This window comes from Heterodontus francisci, chromosome 5 (genome assembly GCF_036365525.1).
Source record: "Heterodontus francisci isolate sHetFra1 chromosome 5, sHetFra1.hap1, whole genome shotgun sequence".
Lineage (NCBI taxonomy): Eukaryota > Metazoa > Chordata > Chondrichthyes > Heterodontiformes > Heterodontidae > Heterodontus > Heterodontus francisci.
The window spans coordinates 90,053,188-90,068,319 of record NC_090375.1 but is presented as its reverse complement, the minus strand read 5'-3'; the positions used below and the strand labels follow the sequence as shown (position 1 = coordinate 90,068,319).

Below are 15,132 nucleotides of genomic sequence, written 5' to 3'. Positions count from 1 at the left end.
TAAATAGGTCATTGTCAAAATAACCCATAATAAATTAAGTGAAATGTTCAGATAACCATGGTGGAGGAAATAAACGAGAGGGGCAACTGGGCAATGTTTGATTTTACTCACGTTTAACGCCACTGGTGGTACATGGTGGAGAGGGGAAGAGGAGCGCCATGTACAGGGCAAACCCAAGATAGAGCAAACATCATGTTAACAGAAAAGAGATATTTAATTCAGCTTGATTTTCATTATTGACTGGCAGTCAATCTGTAAAATGAGCTCCAACTCTTACTGTTGCATAAGCATGAACTTGATGGAACTCTTTAAGAGGATTTACCTTTTGAAAGAATGTAGCACTGGAAACTGGATTTTAAGGTACACACCATCTCAGGACAAGTCTTCTAGCATGAAAACCAGGGATTATTCAAGACTGGGTACATGCTTGTTGCTGTTCCCAATCCACTGCCATCACTTCACTAGAAGTTTGGTCTAAGAGCGTTTTTTTTGCCCATTCCGGTGAAGGTATTACAGCTGAGCGGAAGCAGCTCCAAGAAAATTCCTCACCCACATTATTTTCAGGATAGAATTGATTTTTAAATAAGTAACTAAGCAGGAAAAATCTAGGAAATTAAGTTGAATAAAAATTGATTAAAAAGAAACCTTCATCAACCCTACATATCAGTTTGGGGTTTCAGCATTAAAATCTGGATTTAGAAAATTTTCTCAATATGCTTCCACACAGAAAACCAGAAAGCAACAGTTTAACTGGCCTTCTCTCTCCCTGTTACGACCTGGTGAGAAAGGCGTCTAGGGGTCCCTCTCAGCCTTCACCTGGTTTTACCGTAACAGTGTTTAATTTTAAACACGTGTTTTTAGCTCCACCTTGGTGAATCCTTGTTCACCGCTTTCCAATTATAAGGCAAATATACCAGCACAAGCAGGCTTTCTTAGATTTAAAGAAGAAAAGTTGAAATTTATTAAAACTTAAACTCTAATTCGGTTGACGCCGACGAATACACGACACGCCCCACGCTAGCATGCATATGTAATACACACATGCAAATAGAGACAGAAAAGAGAAGAAAAATAAAGTGGAAATGTTTGAGCCAATATCTGAAGAGTTGTTGTTATGGTTCTTTGAGCTCACTGTACAGTCCTTGACTGTAGGTAGATCTTGCTTTTCGTTGGGGTCCAGTATTCTTCTTAAACCTTGTTCGCTGTAGGAGACTTTTCTCTCTCGGGGTTCATGTGTCTTCAGTGGATTCAGAGACTTGTGAGAAAGCGATGGGAGCAGACAGGAGAGATCTTCTCAGTACAGGAGCAAACAGACTTTCTGCCTTCAAAAGCTCTGCGGCCAGTTCAAAAGAAAACTTTGGAGCGGCCAAGTAGTCATGTGACCAGCTCGTCTAACCAGTCCTGGCCCTTGTGGATTGTATCCTCCTTAGCAGGCCCTGGAATGCACTTCCTCACCTTCGATGTCTGTTAGTTTGTAAATGTTTTTTCCAGCCACAGTTGATCTGTTTAACAAGTCATTTCCTCGCTCCAGTGGCGCAGTGGTTAGCACCGCAGCCTCACAGCTCCAGCGACCCGGGTTCAATTCTGGGTACTGCCTGTGTGGAGTTTGCAAGTTCTCCCTGTGTCTGCGTGGGTTTTCTCCGGGTGCTCCGGTTTCCTCCCACAGCCAAAAGACTTGCAGGTCGGTAGGTAAATTTGCCATTATAAATTGCCCCTAGTATAGGTAGGTGGTAGGGAAATATAGGGACAGGTGGGGATGTGGTAGGAATATGGGATTAGTGTAGTATAAATGGGTGGTTGATGGTCGGCACAGACTCGATGGGCCGAAGGGCCTGTTTCAGTGCTGTATCTCTAAAATCAGAGCTGTGTAAAGTTGTGCGCTCTTCCTAATATAATAGTTTGAGGGAGTGTCATGCTAGGCCCCACCTGCCAAGAATGAGGCACATCAATCTTGTCATGAACATTGATTTTTTACTGTTGTTGGAGCGAGGAAATGACTTGTTAAACAGTCCCAGCAAGAGCCAGGGAAAACTAGGAAGCCAGTCAGAAATAGTGCCATGGCAGTTATAATTAAGAAACTTAAATATTGTGTTGAAATTTAAGTAAATGAAAGGTATAGGTAATTAGCTGACAAAACTGCCAAATCATTTTTCAAACCATACAGCACAAATAAACATAGAATTTCTCTCAATTCTACATAGCGAGCAAGATGCATTTCTACTTTAGTTATTAGTATATTTGCAAAATATAATTATACTTAAATTAAGGTGGTGCAACCTGGAATTTAACAATTACTAAAAAGCTGTCAAATAAATGTGTAACTTCACAACCTAAAGTGGCATGAGTTTTATAGCATAAAGTTACTAGACTAGAATGACTTAGATTTCATACTCTAGCCCATTATGATTTATACAGTCACCATGCATAGAGAGCATCATGGCCCCAAATCAGTGTCATCAGAAATGCCTTACACAAATTTGACACTTCAGAATCCTGTACTCACCAATCGTCTGGATAATTGTATCCTGAACTACTTTCTCCTCGTTGTTTGTTGATAAAATACCAGTAGAACTGTGTTCATTGGACAACTCAAAATCAACACTGAGGCGTAAGTGTTTTAACAATGTGTTAAACACCTCCAAAACAGTTGGACCTATTTAAAAAAAAGTAAACTATCAAAATTAGCACTGATTTGAATATCTGATGACTAACTTTTTTAAGGGGGGGGGGGGGGGAAGACAGAAGGAATGAAAAAGTATCTTAATAGCGATCATACATGTAATAACTAAGTAAATAAAAACAAGAAATGCTGGAAATATTCAACAGGTCTGACAGCATCTGTGGAGAGAGAAGCAGAGTTAACTTTTCAGGTCAGTGACCCTTCATCAGAACTGGCAGAGCCAGAAATATAACAGGTTTTAAGCAAGTAAAGCAGGGGTGGGGCGAGTGATAACAAAAGAGGTGTTGATAGGACAAAGTCACAGAGACAAACTGACCAGAAGGTTATGGAGCAAAGGCAAACGGTATGTTAATGGTGTGGTGAAAGACAAAGCGTTAGTACAGAGAGGGTGTTAGTCTGTCATTAGTCAAGCAACTACATTTTGGCTCAAAACACTTGCGATATCAAAAGCAGTAAAATTAGATTTTAATAAGAATTACCAAAAAAGGAAATGCAGAGCCAGACTTAAAAATGACTTACAGACCTTGTACAACTACTTTTACTTTCTTTGCCAGAGAGAAATCAAATGAATGTGACTGAAGGAAAATCTAATATGCAGTCATTTTGCACACTTTATGGGGCCATGGGAAACACTGCATAATAGCAATTCTCTACTCTCTTCAATTATATGAAAATAGGGAGCAAACATGAATTCTAACTCAGATGTCAGGTAGTCTGCAGATACAGGCAATGGGACATGCTCATAGAAAAGCTGGGCAAAATGGGCAATGGAACCAGAGCAGGTGGGATAGTTCTTATTTAAAATGTTCCACAGGACAAGCACAAAAGGATGCTTTGGATTTGGAGTTACCTGTTGAGCCCATTAATGATAGTATAAGGTTCCTTATTTACTCAGTGATTTGATTGCTGACTGGCCCTGGGGAGAAGAAAGACAATTGGCCTGCACTCTACATTATACTCAAGGCTACAGCTGAAATCAGAAAGAGTGTCATGTGCAGGGAAGGGGGGCAATTAAGTTATAAATCTGACCACTATATGTGTGGTCAACAAATGAAAATAGAAAAATGATCAGTGGATGGGGTAGCTGTTGAACAGGCAGATACAGAGTGCAGAGAGTCTGTGAGGAAGGTTAGACAATTGACACGACAAAGTTGCAGCCAGTATGATGGGTTGAAGTGTGTCTATTTTAACGCAAGAAGTGTCAGGAATAAGGGTGATGAACTTAGAGCATGGATCTGTACTTGGAGCTACAATGTTGTGGCCATTACGGAGACGTGGATATCACAGGGGCAGGAATGGATGTTGGATGTTCCGGGATTTAGATGTTTCAAAAGGAATAGGGAGGGAGGGAAAAGAGGTGGGGGAGTGGCATTGCTAATCAGGGATAGTATCACAGCTGCAGAAAGGGAGGTCGTCGAGGAGGGTTTGTCTACTGAGTCATTATGGGTGGAAGTCAGAAACAGGAAAGGAGCAGTCACTTTGTTGGGAGTTTTCTATAGACTCCCCAATAGCAACAGAGACACGGAGGAACAGATTGGGAGGCAGATTTTGGAAAGGTGCAGAATTAACAGGGTTGTAGTCATGGGTGACTTCAACTTCCCTAATACTGATTGGAACCTCCTTAGTGCAAATAGTTTGGATGGAGCAGTTTTTGTCAGGTGTGTCCAGGAAGGTTTCCTGACTCAATATGTAGATAGGCCGACTAGAAGGGAGGCTATGTTGGACTTGGTGCTTGGCAACAAACCAGGCCAGGTGGCAGATCTCTCGGTGGGAGAGCATTTCGGTGATAGTGATCACAACTCCCTGACCTTTACTATAGTCATGGAGAGGGACAGGAGCAGACGGGATGGGAAAATATTTAATTGGGGGAGGGGGAATTACAATGCTATTAGGCAGGAACTGGGGAGCATAAATTGGGAACAGACGTTCTCAGGGAAATGCACGACAGAAATGTGGAGGTTGTTTAGGGAGCACTTGCTGCGACTGCTGTATAGGTTTGTCCCGATGAGGCAAGGAAGGGATGGTAGGGTGAAGGAACCTTGGATGACAAGAGATGTGGAACAGCTAGTCAAGAGGAAGAAGGAAGCTTACTTAAGGTTGAGGCAGCAAGGATCAGACAGGGCTCTAGAAGGTTACAAGGTAGCCAGGAAGGAACTGAAGAATGGACTTAGGAGAGCTGGAAGGGGACATGAAAAAGTCTTGGCGGGTAGGATTAAGGAAAATCCCAAGGCGTTCTACACTTATGTGAGGAACAAGAGGATGGCCAGAGTGAGGGTAGGCCCGATCAGGGATAGTGGAGGGAACTTGTGCCTGGAGTCGGAGGAGGTAGGGGAGGTCCTAAATGAATACTTTGCTTCAGTATTCACTAGTGAGAGGGACCTTGTCGTTTGCGAGGACAGCATGGAACAGGCTGATATGCTCGAACAGGTTGAGGTTAAGAGGGAGGATGTGCTGGAAAGTTTGAATGATATGAGGACAGATAAGTCCCCGGGGCCAGACGGAATATACCCAAGGATATTATGGGAAGCGAGGGAAGAGATTGCTGCACCTTTGGCAATGATCTTTGCGTCCTCACTGTCCACTGGAGTAGTACCGGATGATTGGAGGGTGGCAAATGTTGTTCCCTTGTTCAAGAAAGGGAATAGGGATAACCCTGGGAATTATAGACCAGTCTTACGTCGGTAGTGGGCAAATTATTGGAGAGGATTCTGAGAGACAGGATTTATGATTATTTGGAAAAGCATGGTTTGATTAGAGACAGTCAGCATGGACTTGTGAGGGGCAGGTCATGCCTCACCAGCCTTATTGAATTCTTTGAAGATGTGACAAAACACATTGATGAAAGAAGAGCAGTGGATGTGGTGTATATGGATTTTAGCAAGGCGTTTGATAAGGTTCTCCATGGTAGGCTCATTCAGAAAGTGAGGAGGCATGGGATACAGGGAAAGTTGGCTGTCTGGATACAAAATTGGCTGGCCCATAGAAGACAGAGGGTGGTAGTCGATGGAAAGTATTCAGCATGGAGCTCGGTGACCAGTGGTGCTTCGCAGGGATCTGTTCTGGGACCTCTGCTCGTTGTGATTTTTATAAATGACTTGGATGAGGAAGTGGAAGGCTGGGTTAGCAAGTTTGCCGATGACACGAAGGTTGCTGGAGTTGTGGATAGTGTGGAAGGCTGTTGTAGGTTGCAACGGGACATTGACAGGATGCAGAGCTGGGCTGAGAATTGGCAGGTGGAGTTCAACCTGGAAAAGTGTGAAGTGATTCATTTTGGAAGGTCGAATTTGAATGCAGAATACAGGCTTAAAGACAGGATTCTTGGTAGTGTGGAGGAACAGAGGGATCTTGGGGTCCATGTCCATAGATCGCTCAAAGTTGCTACCCAAGTTGATAGGGTCGTTAAGAAGGCGTATGGTGTGTTGGCTTTCATTAACAGGGGGATTGAGTTTAAGAGCCGCGAGGTTATGCTGCAGCTCTAGAAGGCCCTGGTTCGACCACACTTGGAATATTGTGTTCAGTTCTGGTCGCCTCATTATAGGAAGGATGTGGAAGCTTTAGAGAGGGTGCAGAGGAGATTTACCAGGATGCTGCCTGGACTGGAGGGCATGCCTTACGAAGAAAGATTGAGGGAGCTAGGGCTTTTCTCATTGGAGCGAAGAAGGATGAGAGGTGACTTGATAGAGGGGTACAAGATGATGAGAGGCATAGATAGAGTTGATAGCCAGAGACTTTTTCCCAGGGTGGAAAGGGCTATCACCAGGGGGCATAATTTTAAGGTGATTGGAGGAAGGTTTAGGGGAGATGTCAGAGGTAGGTTCTTTACACAGTGAGTGGTGGGTGCGTGGAATGCACTGCCAGCGGTGGTAGTAGAAGCAGATACATTAGGGACATTTAAGCGACTCTTGGATAGGTACATGGATGATAGTAGAATGAAGGGTATGTAGGTAGTTTGATTTTAGAGTAGGTTAAAGGTTCGGCACAACATCGTGGGCCGAAGGGCCTGTACTGTTCTATGAATCATCTGTACTAAATGGCAACAGTCAAAATCTATTCTAATGGTGTTCATTTATTTTTTCTTCATGTCAGTTCTGCTTACCAATAGAACCTTTTGCTGCTATCACCACAGTCTCTAAAAGGACCTGCACAATGCCTGCTCGCACCCTTGGAGAATCCTTGTTGTGAGTATCCAGATGTCGAAGAATTTGCTGAATCACGTGATGAGAATGCTGAGCCTGTAACATTAGATTTATTGTGAACATGTTTGGACAGTTTCATATGAAATAGAGACAAAGTTGAAAATGTTTTCATGCAAGTGAAGAAAATGAAAGCAACAATCCAGTTTAAAATGCAAGGAGCAGAAAACAAATGTAAACTTCACTTGATCAAACTTGATATTAAACTACTTCTGTTTTTATACTACTGAAAGACAGTTGGAAACATGCTTTGTAAACAGAAAACAACTCACTGACTTGAACAGCAAAATATTGATACTGAACTCTTGGCAAATAAATCACAATAGTTTATTATGCTGATATCATTTATAATGGGCTTAAATAACAAGGGAAAACTGTGGGAAGTTGTGGAAGGGAAAACCTACAAAGTTATATTCACTCACTCAAATTTTAGATTTCAACTTTTTGCTAACACAAAATATAATGAAAGGCCACAATATCTCACTTCACCATTCTGGAGGGAGCTTCGCCCACCAGGAGTGGATATCAGCAATGTATACATGTGTGCTTCAATTTCTGACTCACTTCTGGCAGGCAAAATTCCTCACCAGAACCATGATATGGTAAAATTAGCATTGATGGATAAATGTCAGATACATCTGTTTTTGAGATTATAGCAATACAATAGATAAACAATAGAATATTAAAGTACCATCCCTAAAGTATGACATTAACACTTCTCTTACATTTTATAATTCTTAATTTAATGTAAATTAGTAAGATGCAGCTCAGTTGCAAAACAGAGCACCAGACTAAAATCAAAATGTAATCAAGCATTTATATCATATGTGATGATAAAACATTTTGCTTTGTAAACTTTTAACAGAGAAGAAACCAATATATTAAACCGCATTATATGGCTGCAGGCATTTTTCCTTTTTGCAGAATTAGCAGATAAATCTTATAAACCCACCTGTATAGAATACATTGTAATTTTAAAGCAGGAAACAGCAAACGCATTTGGGTCCCACAGCTGATGGTTGTCTAAATGTCTACAAATGTAATTAAAAAAAGACAATTAGCAGTCAGTTAAGATATATCGCAGAGTCGTGTAAGAAATGAATAACCCTGCTAGGTTATAGAATGTACACAATCCATTAATAAATAAGAACAAATTAGATCAAAATTTAGTTTAAATAATTTATCACAATATTTATACATTACATCCTTTAATAACTCCATTCTAACTTATTTTAAGGAAGAAGGGAAAAAAGTCCAACTTCACAATCAATGCAAGAAAGCAAAGTATATTTTCATTTTCTTTCAATCATGCAACCACAGCCACTGGAAACTGTTCTGCAATGGGTCAAGGCTTCATTGAACAATAAAGCAAACACCATTTCTGACCTTTGACCTTTCACAATGGTGAAAGACCGTCAAAGCAAAATATGCAGCTTTGTGGTCACAAGTGTTAGTAATCCTTCAAGTGTTGTTTTTAAAAATATTGCTTGTATGCCATTTTAAAAATAATTCATATTTACTTAATACCTCTAAAAAGTTTCAACAGAGATGCACTGATTTTTCTTTTTAACAAATGCAGTTAGGAAGAGAGCTTGGGGGCTCTGCAGCAATTCAAGACAGATTCTGCAGTCTGTGTGTAGTGCGCACAATTTCTCAGGAAGCTTCGGTAATGTTTAATCTACCCAACTGCTCTCATTTAGCTCTTCAGTTTCTAGCAGTGCAATTTTTAAAGCATTATTCTGATAACCTGAACATCAGCAGGCAGGTTACTGATAAGTTGCTGTCACTTCATAACATTATTGATGACTCCTTTCATCAATAATTGGGAGCAGGCTAATAGGTGGCAATGGTCAATTTATGCTCTTTGCTCTCATATGCTGTCATATGTTGTCCAGGCCTCACTGCCGTAGAGCAAGGTATTGAGTACACAGGCTTGAAACACTCGGACTTTTGTGTTCCGTGTCAGTGCGCCGTTTTCCCACACCCACTTGGCCAGTCTGGACATAGCAGCAGACGACTTTCCCATGCGCTTGTTGATTTCTGCATCGAGAGACAGGTTGCTGGTGTTGGCTGAGCCCAGGTAGTTTAGTTTAGTTTAGAGATACAGCACTGAAACAGGCCCTTCGGCCCACCGAGTCTGTGCCGACCATTAACCACCCATTTATACTAATCTTACACTAATTCCATATTCCTACCACATCCCCACCTGTCCCTATATTTCCCTACCACCTACCTATACTAGGGGCAATTTATAATGGCCAATTAACCTATCAACCAGCAAGTCTTTGGCATGTGGGAGGAAACCGGAGCACCCGGAGGAAACCCACGCAGACACAGGGAGAACTTGCAAACTCCACACAGGCAGTACCCAGAATTGAACCCGGGTCGCTGGAGCTGTGAGGCTGCGGTGCTAACCACTGCGCTGCCCTAGGTGAACTCTTGAACCACTTCCAGAATAAGGTCGCCAATATTGAGGGATGGAGCATTTCTGACGTCCTGTTCAATGATGTTCGTTTTCTTGAAACTGATGGTTCGGCCAAGTTCGTTGCAGGCAGCCACAAGCCTGTCGATGAGTCTCTGCAGACACTCTTCTGTGTGGGATGTTAGTGCAGCATCGTCAGCAAAGAGGAGTTCTCTGATGAGGACTTTTCGTACTTTGGTCTTCGCTCCAAGACGGGCAAGGTTGGACAACCTGTCATCTGATCTTGTGTGGAGAAAAATTCCTGCTTCTGAAGACTTAAACGCATGAGAGCAGCAGTGAGAAGATGATCCCAAACAGTGTGGGTGCGAGAACACAGCCCTGTTTCACACCACTCAGAATGGGAAAGGAGTCTGATGAGGCACAGTTATGCTGAATTGTGCCTTTCATATTGTCATGGAATGAGGTGTTGATGCTTAGTAGCTTTGGTGAACATCCGATCTTTGCTAGTAGTCTGAAGAGACCACGTCTGCTGACGAGGCTAAAGGCTTTGGTGAGATGTATGAAGGCAACGTAGAGGGGCATCTGTTGTTTGCAGCATTTCGCCTGTAGCTGATGAAGGGAGAACAGCATATCGATAGTGGATCTCTCTGCTCGAAAGCCACACTGTGCCTCAAGGTAGACACGCTCAGCCAGCTTCTGGAATCTGTTTAAAACAACTCGAGTGAAGGCTTTCCCCACTGTGCTGAGCAGGGAGATTCCACGGCAGTTGTTGCAGTCACCGCAATCACCCTTGTTCTTATATAGGGTGATGATATTGGCATTGCGCATGTCCTGTGGCACTGCTCCCTCACCCCAGCACAGGCAAAGCAGTTCATGTAGTGCTGAGAGTATAGCAGGCTTGGCACTCTTGATTATTTCAGGGGTAATGCCGTCCTTTCTAGGGGCTTTTCCACTGCTAGAGAATCAATGGCGTTACTGAGCTCCGATTTTGTTGGCTGTTCGTCCAGCTCGTCCATGACTGACAGAGACTGGCCCGCATTGAGGGCAGTCTCAATGACATCATTTTCCCTGGAGTACAGTTCTAGGCAGTGATCCACCCAGTGGTCCATTTGCTTGCTTGGGTCAGTGATCGTTTCCCCTGATTTAGACTTGAGGGGAGCGATCTTCTTGATGGTTGGCCCAAAAGCTCTCAATGCTGTCATACATTCCTCTGATGTTTTCGGTGTCGGAGGCCACCTGAATACGACTGCATAGGTGTTGCCAGTAATCGTTTGCACAGTGCCTGGCTGTTCTTTGCACGGTGGTTCTGGCGGCTTTAAGTGCTAAGGATGTTAACTTGCTGGGGGCTTTCTTGTAATTCAGCAGTGCAGTGCGCTTGGCAGCTATGAATGATTCCAGTTCTTCAAAGTGAGATTGAAACCAGTCTGCATTCTGCCAAAGGTGGTCATTGCTGAGTCATAGATGGCGTTTCTGATATGGGCCCACTTCGTCTCTGCAACCCCTGCAGGAGTGTTTTGAAGAGCTTTTTCAAGTGAATTTAGAAACTTTAGTGACAGCTGTGGGTAAGAAATTCTGTTAGTGTTGATGCGCGGGCAGCCCTTCTGCTTGGAATAATGTAACTTTTTTGGTTTGAGTCTAACTTTGCTGCACACCAGGCAGTGGTCGGTGTCGCAGTCCACACTGTGGAAGCTGCGTGTGATTTGAACACTGTTTATGGAGGCTCGTCTTGTGACAATGAGGTCCAACTGGTGCCAACAATGGGATCTTGGGTGACTCCATGAAACCTGGTGACAGGGTTTAGTCTGAAAGAACAAGTTGGTGATGCAGAGGTTGTGGTAGGCACTCAACTGCAGCAGTCTCTATCCATGCTCTTTCATCCTTCCAATGCCATGGCGCCCGAGGCAGGAGGGCCATGGGTCATGGTCGGCCCTAACCCTGGTGTTGAAGTCCCCAGCAGAAACGAATGTTCAGTATTAGGAATGCTACTAATGATATTATGAAGTTCCTTATAGAACTGGTCTTTAACTTCATGTGGGGAGCAGAGTGTTGGAGCACAGATGCTGAGTAGGTGTACTGGACCAGAGGCGGTGAGCAGTCGGATGGACAGTATGCATTCCGAGCCATTTGAGGGTGGCTCTATCATGCTGAGCAAAGAGTTTCTGATGGCAAAGCCCACTCCATGCTGTCTTGTTTCTTCTGGATCCCTACCCTGCCAGTAGAAGGTGTAGTCTTGCTCCCTTAGAGATCCACTCGCAGGGAGGTGTATCTCCTGAAGTGCTGCAATGTCCACATTGAGTCTACCGAGCTCGCTGTTAATGATGGCGGTCTTCTGAGAGTCGTTGATTTGTGTAAGGTCTTCTGACAGACCAGGACACATAGTTCGGACGTTCCAGCTTGCAAAACGAAGGGTTGGTACCTTCTTTCCTTTTTTTGCAATGCTGCTTGGTGTGATGTTACAGTCCACTTGTCGGGCACTGACCCTGAGCTCCAAGCACCCATTGAAGCAGGTGGACTGTGGCGGGACAGAACCTTTCTGACCAGTGGCTGCCCAGTTTGAGGTGGGCGGTAGCTGTCCAATGAGATGCAACGACCTCTCCTACTGACAAAGGCATGGCGTCCAATCTCTACGCCAATTGAGCTGGACTTAAAACCCGTAACTGCTGCCTTCCGTGTTGCTTTGGTCACTGCGAGGCGACTATGGAGTGACTTCTCCATGGCGCATGCCTGGGCGGAATGTATGGAGGTTGCGAGTTGCCCAAGCGTCAAAACCCACCTCTCGGCCTTCCTAGTGGGGTCCAAGGTGCAAGTTAAAACACTCAAGAAGCTCGACACAATCCAGGACAAAGCAGCCCACTTGATCAGAACCACATCCATTACCAGCGCACAGTGGCTACAATATGTACCATCTACAAGTTGCACTATAGCAACTCGTAAAGGCTCCTTTGACAGCACTTTCCAAATCCGTGACCTATACCATCTAGAAGGACAAGGGCAGCAGGTGCATGGGAATACCACAACCTGCAAGCTCCCCAGGTCATCACGACTTGGAAATTTACTGCCATTCATTCACTGTCACTGGGTCAAAATCCTGGAACTCACTACCCAACAGCACTGTGGGATACCTACATCACATGGACTACTAGGTTCAAAAATGTGACTCATCACCAACTGCTGATGCAATTAGGGATGGGCAATAAATGCAGACCTTGCCAGCAATGCCCACATTCCAAGAACGACTATAAAAATAAATTCCTTTCTTAAAAGGCGTGCAAAGGCTAAAGACTGGATTGCAAACAATTTTGTCCATGCCATATTGACAGATTTTACAACAGGCCACAACTGAAACCAGATCAGAGATTTGTGATTGAACATTTTGGATTCAGTCAAGTTATTTAGGAATTATTTAAAACATTTCCGCTTGAAGAAAAACTGAGATTCTTAAATACTTAATTATTTTATCATCATGCTTTTATTTTCAATGTGACTTGATAAATGGTAATACAACAATGCTATTCTATGTAATAGCAGAAAATGATGGAAAGATAACAGGTCCACAGTCATACAAAAACAGAAAAAAAATTAACATTTTAGTTGTTTGACAATTGTCATACTGAAAAGTTAACTATTGCCAGCATTTTCTGTTTTAGTATTTATAGATTTTATTTTTTAACATTTATATTTTATATGAAGTCTTCAACCAAAAGGCCCCTCACTGTAGTTTAGATTATTTACTGAACAAACATTTTGCTGGCAAGATAAAATTCAGTTTTTATGACCAGACAGAATGCATTCAACAGCCATAGGAAAACAAACAGCACAAGCATTTCCTTGGGAACAGATTATTAACACTACTCCAAGCATCCACCTTGTGAGCAGTTAATCAAGCATATCCAAACAGTCTGGTTTCTGATGCGAGAATCAATTATTCAAAAAGGGACACCAAAAATAAATCACATTGTACATATGCTGTACAGCACTGTGGCAAAGTGAACCATAAATTCATGTGAAAGGTTCAGACTGATGCTGGAAGCTCTAAAAATGTTTAATGCGAATGTCTGATGTTCAGATAACTCAGACTGACTGTGAAAATCAACAGCTACAGTACCCTTACCAAAGCAGAATATAAACTCATCAACCACAGCTACCAAATGACAGCCACCTTCAGATTCATTAAAACATCTGGCCAATTCTAGTTCTCACCTACTCAAAAGCAAAATCTTTGAATGGACAATAACTGGCAGTAGAATTGAAGTGATTTGTTTAGGGCAAGATATTAGAGATCAAAAAGGGAGAGGAATGATGATGAGACGGAGAGAGCAAATCCATGCAAGATTTCAAATCTGCAGCCATCTAAGCTCCCAGTCTCCTCATCCAGACACCTTTTTTCTTAACATATTCTGCACACGGGTAGAATGGGGACAGTTGTCCAGATACGAGTTCGGCATATGAATGCATGCAGCTTAAGAAATAAAGAGAAGCACAAGTACAGCTTAAATGGTATGATTTAGGAGCCATTACAGAGCCTTGGCTACAACCTGAGCATGATTGGGAGTTAAATATTCTAGACTAGTGAATCTTCAGAAAAAGGACAGAGAATTTAAAATATATCGATTGATGCCACCGTGAAGGAGGCCATTCAGCCCATTGTGCCTGTATCAGCTTTTCAGTTAACCAATTAGTTCCATTCCACTACTCTTCCCCCAACAGCACTGTAAATATTTCCTCTTCAAGTATTTATACAATTCCCTTTTGAAAATTATTGAATCTACTTCCAACACTTTCAGACAGTGCATGGCAGATCATAACAACTTGCTGTGTAAAATTGTTTTACCCATGTCTCCTTCGGTTATTTTGCCCATTATCTTAAATCTGTGTCCAATGGTTACCAACCCTTCTACCACTGGAATCAGTTTCTCCTTATTTAATCTAACAAAATTCTTAATGATTTTGAACACTATTAAATCTACCCTTAACCTTCTCTGTTCTAAGGAGAACAATCCAAGTTTCTCTAGCCTGCCCTTGTTACTGAAGACCTGCATCCATTCTAGTAAATCTCCTCTGCATCCTCGCCAAGGCCTTGCCATCCTTCTTAAAATGTGATGCCTAGTGTTGTGTACAAAACTCCAATGGGGTCTAACCAATGTTTTATACCAGTTGCATAACATCCTTGCTTTTCTGCTCCATGCCCCTATTTATGAAGGCAAGGGTTCCATATTCCTTTTTAACAAACTTCTCAACTTGCCCTCCCACTTTCAAGGGCTTGTGTATGTACACCAACAGGTCTTACTGTTCCTGCACCCCCATTAAAACTGTACCATTTCATTTATATTACCTCTGCACATTCTTTCTACCAAAATGGATCACTTCACACTTCTCTGCATTAAATTTCATCTGCCCACAACTTCCTGAAGTCTGTTACCATCATTCTCACTGTTTACTACATTTCCAAGATTTGTGTCATCTGCAAACTTTGCAAATAGGTTCTGTATACCTAAGTAAAGTTACTTACATACATCACAAAGAGCATTGGTCACAACACCAAAGACTGGGGGGCACCAATGCATACTTCCCACCAGTCTGAAAAACAACTGTTCAGCATTACTCTGCTTTCCTCCCTTAGCTAGTTTTTGATCCACGCAGTCACTACCCATTCATTCCACAGGCTTCAATTTTGCTAGAGAGTCTCTTATGAGCTAAGGTAGATAAGTCCCAAGGGCCTGATGGGATCTACCCCAGAATACTGAGGGAGGCAAGAGAAGAAATTGCTGGGGCCTTGACAGAAATCTTTGCATCCTCATTGGCTACAGGTGAGGTCCCAGAGGACTGGAGAATAGCCA

At 42.7% G+C, this 15,132-nt stretch overlaps 1 protein-coding gene across 8 annotated transcripts in view; it reads right to left on the bottom strand.

Moving 5' to 3' along the window:
* Positions 1 to 15,132, bottom strand: part of LOC137369955 (protein EFR3 homolog A-like) — a 325,373-nt gene that overhangs the window by 113,815 nt on the left and 196,426 nt on the right. For all 8 annotated transcript variants that reach the window (XM_068031744.1, XM_068031747.1, XM_068031748.1 and 5 more), the window contains 3 exons: positions 7,826 to 7,904; positions 6,777 to 6,912; positions 2,504 to 2,653 (listed from right to left, as the gene is read on the bottom strand). In XM_068031744.1, the coding sequence (XP_067887845.1) occupies positions 2,504 to 2,653; positions 6,777 to 6,912; positions 7,826 to 7,904 (365 nt within the window). The remainder of the gene's footprint in view (positions 1 to 2,503; positions 2,654 to 6,776; positions 6,913 to 7,825; positions 7,905 to 15,132) is intronic.